Source organism: Pezoporus flaviventris, unplaced genomic scaffold (genome assembly GCF_033815535.1).
Source record: "Pezoporus flaviventris isolate CSIRO_AGI_PZ_B2104156 unplaced genomic scaffold, CSIRO_AGI_Pfla_v1 ptg000213l, whole genome shotgun sequence".
Lineage (NCBI taxonomy): Eukaryota > Metazoa > Chordata > Aves > Psittaciformes > Psittacidae > Pezoporus > Pezoporus flaviventris.
The window spans coordinates 4,043,380-4,055,713 of record NW_026892761.1 but is presented as its reverse complement, the minus strand read 5'-3'; the positions used below and the strand labels follow the sequence as shown (position 1 = coordinate 4,055,713).

Genomic DNA, 12,334 nt, shown 5'->3' with positions numbered 1-12,334 from the left:
GCAACAGTGTTAGGCAATGATTTTTTTGTTTTAATGAAGGTAGATGGTGGATTTAGAACACTTCCCTGTATTGTCTTGTCTCCATCTGTCGTTCTGCATCTTCTCAGTCTCTTCTAGAGGTGCAGTGTGCTCCCATGTCAGATGGGTGGTGGATAAAGATAGGTGAAATGCTTCTGAGTAGGAGCATTACGTAGTACAGGCACTGCCTGCTGAGGCCTGTCTGTTATGATTGGAAAGGATATGGATGCAGTGCCTGACACATCAGCCTTCAATGCAGATTGTCTAAAGACCCACCAAAGCTCTTGGTTTGCCATGCCCTGCCTGTCTGTGAGCAGTATGGTCTGGGGAGCCAGAGCAGGAAGATAGGAAGGAGTCTCTGTAACAGAGGTGTGCATTGCTGCTGCCTTTTCACTCTACTCTACCCTTTCCCTCAACAAGCAAAGCCTCTGTGTGCCCTTCTTTAAAAATTGCCCCAAATCTGAAGCTGTGTGAGCCCCACAGAAACATGGTGCTGCCACCACCGACTCAGCTGTGCTTGGCATGTCCTCATGCCTGTGTCTGCCCCGGGAAGAGCTGGGGAGCCCTGCAGCCAGGGAGAGGGGCTTTGGGGAGCACTGGGCCAGGGAAGGACGTGCTTGTTGCTTCTCTGTGCTTCGACTTAGATCAGCAGTGAGCTGGTGGCCATGGCAACAGTTGGGCAGGAGACAAGATGTTCCTTCTGGGAGCCCTCTTGGTAATTCGTTTGGAAGAATTTTTTTTAGCAAGAAGTTAACACTGTCTCTTGTGACTGTAAATATTGTCCTGGCCTCAGCTCACTTCAGCATCTCCCCCTACAAGGTGTGGTTTCAGCACACATGTGGCTCAGCCTCCTCCTCCTATCTGTAAAATACCCCCCAAAGGCTGCATTAAGTCTCTGAAATCTGACAAAGAGAGCAATAGGTGGTATGTTGGGTGCTTGGATTTTCTGCTGCAGGAGCAGTGCTTAAACTTGCAGGGTGAGCTCTTGTGTTGTCTTGTGAAGAGTTACTGCTGCCTTTTAATCCAGCAAAGCACGTCTGGCTGCCACATTCAGGCTTCTGGGAAATTGGTGTGATTTTACTTACCTTGGAGAAGAGAGAATTAAAAGTGAAGAAGTTTGCTAGGGCTTTTAGAGGAAGAGAGAACCTTAAAAGCTCTTAGCACCTAGGTGAGGGTTTAATTTGTCTGGAGGCCCAAACTGGCCACACATTCATGAAGGCTGATAACTGGGAGCTGGTTTCCAGTTACAGCACAGTGAAGCTCTCGATCAGCTTCCAGTGGCAGAACCATCTGCAAGGGACCTGGCGGGTTAGGGGCTATATGGGATGGATTATCTTATACAGTGGAGTGTTCCTATGACAGCATGGCGTCAGCAATGTGAAGCCTGCATTTCAGACCTTTTTATTTTTCTAATAGTCCAAAAAAAAGCTGTTTTAAATGAAGATAAAGCTGTGGCTTTGCATGGGCTGACCACATCCTGGGCTGTGCTTGCAAGGCTGCAAGGTAAGGGAAGCCGGTGCCCTCTGTCAGTGCTGGTGGCAGCCCTGTTGACAGTGCATGTCCAGTTTGAGCTGCCCAGTACAGACATGGATGTACTGGAGCGAGTCCTGTGTTATTTCAGCCTGTGTTGTTCTGTGCCCTTGGCCATGAGGTGATGTGCTGTAAGTCCATCCTGACTCCTTCCAGGACTGACCTGTGCCCCTACAGAGCTCTGTCTTGCATACACCAGAGCAGTAACAACCAGCCAGCCTCAGTGTTTGTCCATCCTGCAGTGCCTCTAGACCTTCTTCTGGCTGTACGCTGGAGTTTCAACGTACTTTCTGCAGCTGACCCATGCTTAGGGCTGGGAGAAGTGTTTAGTTTAATCCTCACAAGCATGTCATTGGCACTGTCACTGACTCTGTGTAGTGACAGGCACATGGGTTAGGCACGCTGTTCCTTGTCAAACTTCGGCATTACACTTTTCAAGGTAATTCATATCTAAGGTTTGTAAGATCTTTCCTTTGGGGGAAATGGGTGATGCTGTTGTGAATTTCTCTCGATTTCCTGGTGTTTGGTTTTAGTTTTTAATAACTTGCTAGGATCAGATGTCAGCTAAGTCAACAGAGCAAGTGTCCTTTTCCTTCTGAACTTGGTTACTCTGGGTGAATGTGGTGTGGAGATGCTTTTAGCTCTTCTGATACAGCTGACTTTGAGACACAGGTACCCTGGTTTTTTTAAACTGCTCATCTACAAGCAACCACAATTAACCCTGACAAATAACAGCTTGCCTGGGCATCAGTAAGCAACCCCCACATAATCTGATAACCAATTGCAGTGGAGATAAGAAGCACTAGCATGGTGGCTTAGGGGTCTTTATCAATATGAATCTAGGTTATTCTCAGAAATAACATGTATTAACCTAAATCTGAGATCTGCATTTCACTTGAAAGCTGTATGAACCCGAATGAAAGCTAAGCTTAGCTTCTTCTCATGTTTGTGGGCAGATGGTGAATTAAAAGCTCTGGATTGCTGATGGACAGATGGTGTGGTGACCAGTGCAGTTAATAGAGCTGTGCTTGTGCTTTTGTTACTGTCTGCTGAGCCTTCTTCAACTGCTTTGAGAAGTAGGTATTCTGTGTTGGCCTGAATGTCTCTCCTTTTCCAGGTGATTTGCTTTAAATACCAATGAAGGAAAGCGCTGATATATTTGTAAAGCTATCCAAATGAATCTGCATTGTTTCAGTCTGACATAAGCTAGCATTTGATGGGAACTGTAGCTAGTTCTTCCCCTCTGCTGCCTCCCATCCACATGAATAAAGTCTTCTGCTCTCCAGCACACACTGTGCAGAAGAGGACCTGTACCTGGGGTGTGGAGATGGGACTGGGATTTGGCAGAGTATTTGCAGAAAGCTCACAGGGAATGGAAGATGTAGGGATAAGTGAGTCCAGGACATGCAGAGTTAAGCTGAAACAAGAAAGACACACCATAGGTAAACACATGGAGAAGAGAAATTAAAGCTTCCCTGTAAAACAACGTGCTGTGTGTTGCTGGAGTTAAATGAAAATGTTGAGTTTGGTGTTGCCCAGGATGAAACACAGAAAAATGTTAACAACAGACCCCAGTGAGGCTTTTAGTAAAGTTTGCTCATCCTTGCCCAATCTCTTTGCTTTACTTTGCTTGCTGGGCAGTAGGTGATGACATTCTGCTAGTGAGGGGTTGCTGAAATACCCCATCATGCGCATTTTCTGATGTCATAGACATTGAATCAAAACTGTTCCTTTTTTAATGGCATCATTAAAACCAGCTTGTGATTGCTACACAGTGGCGTTGAATACAAGATGTTGGCACTTTGAAGAAGGGTTTGCTTTCCCTGTATGAATAACAGGGAGTTGTTCTCGCCAGCACTGAAACATTCTGTCTAGGATGTTGAGGACAATTGTTCTTCTGATTTATGCAATGACTTCTTTTGTTCTCTTGTTCAAAGTGCTACAGTGAATTTCGTTACAACACAGAAGATGTTTTGATCTAGAAAGCAAGTTTTTTCGATGCTTTCTAAATTAGGAGCTGCCCCCAGTCTTACTAAAACTAGTGTCACCACTAAAGTGCTGGGTTTGGCTTCTGCTGAAATCACAGCAACAAATACTGTAAAGCTAAAAATCAGTAAGATTCTATTTTACCTAGGATTTTTTTTTTTCATTATCTCATTTCTTGGGAGGTTTTTCCTCTGATTTATCCCAGCACTGGCTTTCCATCTCAAAACAGTTTTCTGTACAGCTGCAGTGTTGAGCTCTGTACAGCTTTTGTTAGCTGGGCTTGCACCGAAACCTGATTTTTATTTTTAAACACATGAGCACAATCCTGCCATGGGGTTTACTGAAACATTACTGTTGCTTTCTGGATGCTCATGACAACAGTGTGCTAAAGAGGCTGATTATGCAGATGTGGCATTTGAAGTTCCTGGGCTTTTCTTGTTCTTGTCAGTGAGTTGTTACAGCAAAGCAAATGCGTGTGCTTTAGGTTGAGAAAGGGATTTGCCTCCTTCCTGCTTTGAGAAAAATGAATGGTGCCTCTCCACTACCAGTGACTGATCTGTTTCCATTAGTTAACATCATTAATGGTATTTCAGAGCAGGTACTGAGTAATTGCAATGCTAGCTGTAACTTAGTGCAGTCAGACTCAGTTCTGGTTCCCAGGGACACTGAAGGTTTGGAGACACAGGACATGGCCCTGCTTTGTTTTCTTCAGGAGGTTTGAAGATGTTCGTGGTGTTCAGTAAGATACTGAAATGTAGTTTGACACAGCATTGTCATAGGTGGACTGTCCTAGGCTGGAAACACGGCCCCTGGCTTAGCTTCCAGGTTTCCTTTAGGGTTAAGGTGATCTGAGGTCCAGCAGTCACAGCAAATATTTTTAGACTTGCCTGTGTATTAGCACGTTCAAATGTTCCTTGAGTAGGATTCAGGTTTACAGAAGCTATGTGCCTGCAGGTTGTGGCACCTCGAGCCCACTGTGCATGGACTGGAGGAGTGCTAGAGGCATCAGCCTGTTCTGTTTGCAGCCCAAGAGGAAGGCAGCAACTTGATTCTCTGCTGACTCAAAATAGTGGTGCAGAGTGCTGGGAGAAAACCAGCTCACTGCCAGACTTGGGCAGATGAGAGCTGATGTCATCTTGGGCAGATGAGAGCTCTTCTCATCAGGGTTTAATTCATCCTGCACTATTTATAGATCTAGGCAGGCCCAATTTCCTGCATTACCTCAGAGAGAGGGGATTTACCCTCAGAACAGGAGTAAGAAGCACCACGTTTTCCTAAATCTATGCTGTGTGCCTTGCTCATGATACTGGACACTTAACTGGGTGCAAGAAAGTTGTGGCTTTAACTGCTGCTTGTAATACAGGCAGGGCAGCAGCTGCAGCAATACATCTTACTCCATCTCTGACATGTTGGTGTTGTCATTAATTGCTTGTAGGGCTCAATATAGTGTGGTTGCAGGAGTTTGTGATGTGGGAGCAGAAGCCCAAGCTGTCAGCTGTACTGCTGTTGTAGGTCACTTGACTTGAGTTCAGTTGACTGCAGAGGCAGGATCTGTTCTCCAGCAGAACCTGTGTTTTGGCAGTGATTGACCCAGGGCTGCAGGTACGTACCAGGTCTGTCCTTCAGCATCACGTGCCTTTGGAGGAGAAACACACAAATGGGGGTAGCCCTGCAGCACCTTTGTCTCCTGGTGCTTTTGTTGTTTGTGTAACCAGATGATATACCTTGTTCTTCTGCTCCTCTTGATTCTCACCCAGCATTTCTCTAATTTAAGACTTAATCCCATTACACAAAGTACTAGAAACCATTGCCTGCTTGCATAGATCATATTCTGTTTTCTATTAATAAATTTCTGCTCTGTATGGAAATGAATAATTTAGTTCAAGATGTTGCTTTAAATCTGATTTAGGCTTGCTGCCCACGCAGCCGTCTCCTTCAGCTCTACTATTTCCAGAATAGCTTTGCACAGAGAGGAGGTGATAAGCACTTACCTACCAACTGCCTTAAGGTCAGTGGTACTGACATGGTAAGAGTTACCAGATGGAGATGTTTTACACTCTTATAATATTTTTCCTTAGCTTATAGGCATAGTTTGTGGTGTTGTTTTAGTTATATGTAGAAATTTGAGGGCAAAGAGCAAGGCAATGGAATCTCTACTTTAATCTCTGCATGGTTAACAGCTGTAATAGGTTGCCCAAGGAGCATGCTGCAGTTGTTTTCTACCTTTGCCAAGACTGGCAACGATGACATGAAGTAAATAATCCTGTAGCTACACTGTCACTGAAAAAGAGGAAAACCTGATCTGGGTAATCTGTGTCTGCTCCACTTCACAGCAAAGCAGCAGTGGCAGTTTTCTTTGCCTTAGGTGAACCTGAGTATCCTTAAGCTGAAAGGCTTTTGGGCTTGTTTCTGGCCCTCTGCTAGTACAGACATTCAACAAGCTTGAGCAGAACGCAAGGAGCAAGCACCTTGCTGCTCAGTGTTCTGCCAGATTTGAATATGAAAACTGAATAATTGCAGGGATTTCACAGATGTGTTCTTTATTTACAGTCTCCAAATTAAATCAACTCAGTTCTTCTCCGGGGAATTAATCTTGAACGTTGAGCAGCTTCACATTGGGACTAAAACTCATCTGGTAATACCAGAAAAGCAGCTTAGTAAATTAGTTGTGAAAAGCACTGGTAGTATGAATTCTCATCATTAATCATTCCCACTGTGAAGCAAATCGCTTACTACAGACTTTAATAACTTTTAAAACCTAAGCTCTCAATCACACTCTGACGTAGAGCAGAGGGAGCATGGCTGGAATTGGCAGTCCAGCACCCAGGTACCTCTGTTTGCTGCCTGAATGTCTCTGGAGCTCAGGGGACCCCTGGATCTGCCTCATTCCTTCACTCAGAACTGTGAATTAATATTGGACGCTTTTGGTGGTACCTGTCAGTGGCAGTGTCATTGCTTCCCTTCCTGGCCACAGCATGGCAGTTGGAGATGGTTCTCCCCCTTTGAACCCTTTGCTGTCAAGGTGTGCATCTACTTCTTTCCATAATCAGTCCTACCATACAATTAGACTCTGGCAGTCACAGCTGTCCTCCTCAGTTTAAGAATCATTCAAAGTTGTTAAGGCTAGGAGACAGGACAGGGGTAGGAAGCTTCAGCTGCTCTCTGTCAGTTGCACAGGGACACGAGACCAGTATTCCATTTTAGCTGCAAACTTCTATGGAGCAACACATTAGGGAGCCCCAAGGAGGAGAAGCCGCTGTTGACATGATTCTGAGATGGGCAGAGAAACATGTTCAAGAAGAGCTGCTCTGTGATGGGAATCATAATGTGCTCCTTTGGAAAAGAAAAATATATGGAAAACTTCACTGGTTTTGCACTCAAAGTTCAAAAAAGAGCTGCACAGAAATGGAGAAGCTTATTGGAAATAAGCTAAGCAGAGAGGAAATGCCCACCATCTATCACCGGAGACAAGAGGAATGATGTGGGGAAGCCAGCATGACTAAACAGAAGGGCATGGAAGCTGTTGAGAACGAAAAAGCAATTTTCAAAGAGCTGCAGAAGATGAGGAAGGTTATAAACTCCTGCACATGGAATAGGTGAACAGAACAGAGCAGGCAAAGGGGAGTTTGAGAGGTGATTTACAAAGGGGATTAAAAAAATAACAGTCATGTTTCAGAGCTATCAGAAATGGAACCACGTGAGAGAGTCTGGAGAGCTCCTGCCTGCTCAGGCTCTGAAGGGAAGATGTAGCCAGAGCAGAGGAACTGAATTGGCTTTTTCTGCACCCAGGCTTGTCGCAGAGCTGCTCACAGAGGTCAGCGTGGTGAATGCTCCTTGTGAGGAGTCAGCAGAGACCCTGCCTTAAACTGCAGTGCCGGTTGAGAGGCCATAAAGTAGATAAAATATATGCCTTTAAAGCAAGTGCCAGGACTGGATGCGTCAACACAGGAGTTTTAAATGAGTTTAAGGATGAAATAGCTGTGAAAGGTTACGCTCCTCAATTGAAGCTGCCATGGTGCCCGAGGGCTGCAGTGCTTTGCATGATTTCCAGAATAGATCCCAGAGGAGTTCTGGGAGTTCACTGACCAGCTGGACCAGACAGACTGATAAAACCAGTAAGAAGTATCATGGATTAATCACACTGATAAATATTGAGAAAGGGTCAGCATGGGTTTTGGAGCGGGAAGAAGTCTTCTGCAGAGCTGCTGGAAGTCTTTGGAGGAGTCGGAAACCATATAAATGAGGGCAATTCAGTTGATGCGGCCTGCTTGAATTTCCAAAAGACAAAGCCCCTTACCAAAAGGAGTTCCTAAGATATATGTCTTAAGGGATTTAGGTGGCCATGCCTTCACAGGAGGGGTCCTTTCTTGGATGAAATACTGGTTAAAAGGAAAAAAGCCCAGACAAACAGCAGTTATTTTTACAGTTGTTTGAGATCACTAGAAGAGCACTTCAGGGATCTGCGTTAGGACCTATTCTGCTTAAATCTGCCCTTAAATGATCTGGAATAAGAGATGGAAAGTTCAATGGAAAACTTTATCTGCCTTTGGTTAAACATGGAGCGTGATGTACATTGACTAAAACCATCCTACAGTGGAATATTAAAGTGCAGGCTCAGGGTTGATGGTCACCCAGAGGCATAAGGCCTTAATGTTGTGAGAGATGAGTGAAAATGTCAGCGTGGGCTCATAGCTTTCAACAAAGCAAATCAATTCTTGTTTATCAGGAACAGAGAACAAAGCGACCTCATTGTGCTGCTGTGAAAACACACAGTGCACCCATGTGTGACTGATGTGCCATCAACCCCTTGTCCGAGAGAGGACAGAGCACTGTGGGACACTTTTGGAGACCAATAGCATGGTCAGAACAAAGCTGCTGTGCCAGGGCCAGCTGGATGGTCCAGAGCACATCTGCCCAGAAAAGGGCATGTGAAGGGGAATCGCAGCAAGCTGTTAGGTCATCACATCTGGAGGGTATGGAAGTGGGGTCAGTTGTTCTCCATCTTCCAAACCAAGGACTGGGAGATCTGCAAAACCAGCGGATACAAGATGGGAAAAGAAGTGGTTCTTCACCCTGCAGGTTGTTAAGCTTTGGCTTTCCTGGTCACAGGGTGAGGCAGGTGCCAAAGGCACAGGAAGCAGGAGGTGACTGCCCAGTTCTCAGATGAGAAGGTCAAAGTGAAGACCGCACCTCCAGTTCAGGAAGTCCCTTTTGACCTATAGATTGTTGGAGGTTGAGAAAATGAAGATTACAAGATGCAAGTGCTGGAGAAAGTATTACTGCATGCTTGCTCTTTTATTTTTCCCATGCCATAATTGACACCAGGGGGATTGGCTGGACCATACCAGCTCCATACCTCCTGATCCTCCTCCATCAGCGAGCTCCTCACCCATGCCCTGAGGGAGCTGCTAGTGTGTGAAGCAATGCTTCCCAGCTTGAGTTGATCAGTAGCTGCTGCCTGCACAGGACTCGGGTCTCTGCTCCATCTCCCCAGCAGCGCACTGCTGTTGGCATGTGTGTCACGAGCTTTTGCCTGCAGGCTGCAGAGCAGAGGTTGCCTCTGCTGTCGAGTTCTGATTTACAGCAGGTTGTCTGCAGCTGCTGGTTATTTTTTGCCTACTGTACGAATAAGGGCAGAAGATAAAATCTCTTCAGAGTAACCTCTGATAAAGTTTCCTCTCCCTAGGTGAAAATGAAATTTTACCCAGCTTTACAAAACAACTGTAGATCACCATCTTCTCTCACAATCATCTCCCTTAGTTTGCAGACTACATATTTGTTATGATCTGGCTGTCTCCTAGCCACATCTTTCTCACCTGCCTTCTCCTGTCACTGCTCATTATGGACCAGATCAGTGTTCAGGCCACGGCTGAAGTTAGGCAGCTGCAAGGTACCAGAATCAGGCTACACTGCTGCAATGTGCCAAACCTGGTCTGAACAGAGACCAGCAACAAAGCGTGCCAGCATCTGAGCGATGAAGATGACAAATGTCTGATACTTTCCAACACTACATTTCTACAGGAGCAGTGGATAAATGGGTGAGAATACGCAGAGCTGTGGTTAGGTGACAGGGTGGCACAGGCAGGGCATCTCGCTGCGCGGCTGGAGGGGAGGAGTGTCTGCAAGAAGGACGTGAAGAAAGAGTGTTTAGCAAGGGCAGAGGGTGTTCTGTCACTGAGCACTCTGGTACCTGTTGTAAGTGGGTTATTCCACGCCATGTTAATGATGCAATTAAATAATAACTGGTTTTTGGCCAATTCAAGGTAGCAGTTGTATCTTACAAGTGTGGCGACTGTTGTTGCCATCCTATGCGTGATATTAAGTTCTATATTAAGCCTCTGCCTCATGCTGTCCTTTGGCTTTGCTATGCAGGAGAGAGATGTTTTGGAGAAAAGCAGGTGACAGGGAAGTCATGTGTGCTGTAACTGTGTAGTCTGAAAATGGTTTTGTCCTTTGCAATCATAGGTCAAGATAAAAGCCCTGAAGCTACAGGGCAAGGTTGCAGGGAAAATAAAGTTCACTAGAAAAATGGACATAGTATTTATTACCTCTAGGGAAGCTGGGCGAAAAACTCAGTCTTACCATCTCCAGGTAGTCCTGAAAAGGAGATCACCACAGTATTGCAATGTTTAGCTAAAAAAGTGGGTGGAAAGAGATTTGACAGGGCTGCAGACTGCAAGAGCTTTGCTGAGCTACCAGCTGTGGGTAGGAGAACACTGTTAAGAGTGTGGATGTGACCCTTACTGCCAGCCCTCAGTTAGGGTTCCCTGTAGCACTGGCTGTACATGTAACATGGAGATTCCTTCTCTCTCTGCAGGAACATGACATTGAGACAGCTTTCGGAGTGGTCCATGTCACCATGCGGGGCATGCCCAAGGGGAACAGACCTGTCATCCTCACGTACCATGACATTGGCCTCAACCGTAAGCCCTTGCATTCCCAGGACCCTGAAAAAGGGGTTGGTTGTGATGTTTGCTTTTGAGTGTGGGGATCAGCAGGACTGGCCTGGAGCTGAGATGAGACAGGTCATTCCAGGATAAAAAGATAAAGGTCCTCAGGAGAGGGAACATGTGGCACACCTCTGTCCTTTCCAGCAGCCCTTGAAAGGTAGGGCCAAGGTGGAAGTTAGGTCCACCCACCACACTACAGTGCTCTAGCTGACTTGTTGCACTGTGTGTTACAAGGCATCTGTTCGCTGGATGCAGCAAGTCCCTTCTACAAGGCTGCAGAAGTAGTGTAATGCTTCTGGTACACTCAGTTGCTCTTTCCATGTCTTTCCACCCAGCATGTACTGTTATGTTCACCCCAGTGCTCCTCAGTATGTACTGTGAGTACCCAAGTGCTGCTAGGCCCTGTTTTCCAGGGCATGCACACTGCGGTGTCATTTGTCTGCTTGCCCTCCAGTGGTGGCATTACTTTGCTAGGACTGGGTGCTATGTTGCAGTCAGGGGCACAGCAGTGTGTGTCACCTAGCACCCATTGCCCCACAGACTCAGCAGCAAGGCTGGGCTCATGCAGGTGTGTGGTGCTGTGGTGTTTGGAGGGTGGGTTGCAATAAAACTTCAGGAACTGTCTCATTTCTTTTCTTTTTGTTGTAGACAAATCCTGTTTTAACGCGTTCTTTAACTTCGAAGACATGCAAGAGATCACTCAGCATTTTGCTGTGTGCCATGTGGATGCACCAGGCCAGCAGGAAGGAGCCCCACCATTCCCTTCTGGGTAAGAGCTGTGCGGGGACTCTTGTTGTTCCAGACATGGTCTGGATTGCAGTCTGGACTGAAGTAGCACCCAGTTTAAGCCACCCAGACTGCCAGGATGAGGGTAGTGGGAGGCAGCTTCCAGGAGCAGAGGAAATGAGAAGATGAGGAGGCTTCCCAAGGGACATTCATGGAGCCTTGCTAATACTGATGCATAGGTAAAGCCCTTACTAGTGGTGAGTGCTGGTACCAGCTTTTTGACTTGAGCACCAGCCCAGCACACTGCAGTCTGGCTGCCATTCCATGCTCCATCTGTCCATCCTCCCACAGAAGTCTGACTGGCCAAAAAAACCACAGTTCTGTGTTGGTCTTTCTCTGAGGGATGGGATCCATGCAGTTGGCTGGAATACACGGTATCATTGCAAAATAATCACCTATGTCTGTCAGATGTTACTTGTTTTTTCTACCTTGGATAGAAATGGAAGGTGACCTCTCTCAAGCTGTATTTGGAGGTGCTTTGACTTCGGTCTCTCTTGGTTTTCAGGTACCAGTATCCCAGCATGGATGAACTGGCTGAAATGCTGCCTGCTGTTATGACACACCTAAAGTAAGTCTCTGAAAGGAAGCAGGGTGAGCCAGCTGGATGCAGCCATTCCAGCCCTTACCTCTATCCCTGCTTGCAGCATCTGATATGCTCACTGAGTTGTCCCAAGAGGTCTGAGCAACTCCTAACCTGTGTAACCCTGTCTGGTTCTTACGTTGGGAACACTGTCTGCCACATGACACAATTTATGGCTGCTGCATCATTGCTGGATCGCTTTGAAAGCGAGCCATAAGTGAACAGTTGGATGCAGAGAGGGGAGAGGCTTTGCCTCTAGGGATGCTTTGCTGTGAGCTTGTTAGCCTTGCTGATTGGGAAATGCCTGTATTTCAGCCTGAAAAGCTTCATTGGGATTGGACTGGGAGCTGGTGCTTACATCCTCAGCAGGTGTGCAGTAAGTATCTCTTCATTTCCTTGTGATTTCTATGAGCTGTGGTCTTCCTCTGCTCAAACAGACCATTTCTGGGGCAGGGGCAAGGTAGCAGGCAGTAATTACAGTAGG

At 46.3% G+C, this 12,334-nt stretch overlaps 1 protein-coding gene across 4 annotated transcripts in view; it reads left to right on the top strand.

Moving 5' to 3' along the window:
• Positions 1-12,334, top strand: part of NDRG3 (NDRG family member 3) — a 47,021-nt gene that overhangs the window by 24,848 nt on the left and 9,839 nt on the right. For all 4 annotated transcript variants that reach the window (XM_061441732.1, XM_061441730.1, XM_061441731.1 and 1 more), the window contains 4 exons: positions 10,352-10,457; positions 11,133-11,253; positions 11,776-11,838; positions 12,166-12,226. In XM_061441732.1, the coding sequence (XP_061297716.1) occupies positions 10,352-10,457; positions 11,133-11,253; positions 11,776-11,838; positions 12,166-12,226 (351 nt within the window). The remainder of the gene's footprint in view (positions 1-10,351; positions 10,458-11,132; positions 11,254-11,775; positions 11,839-12,165; positions 12,227-12,334) is intronic.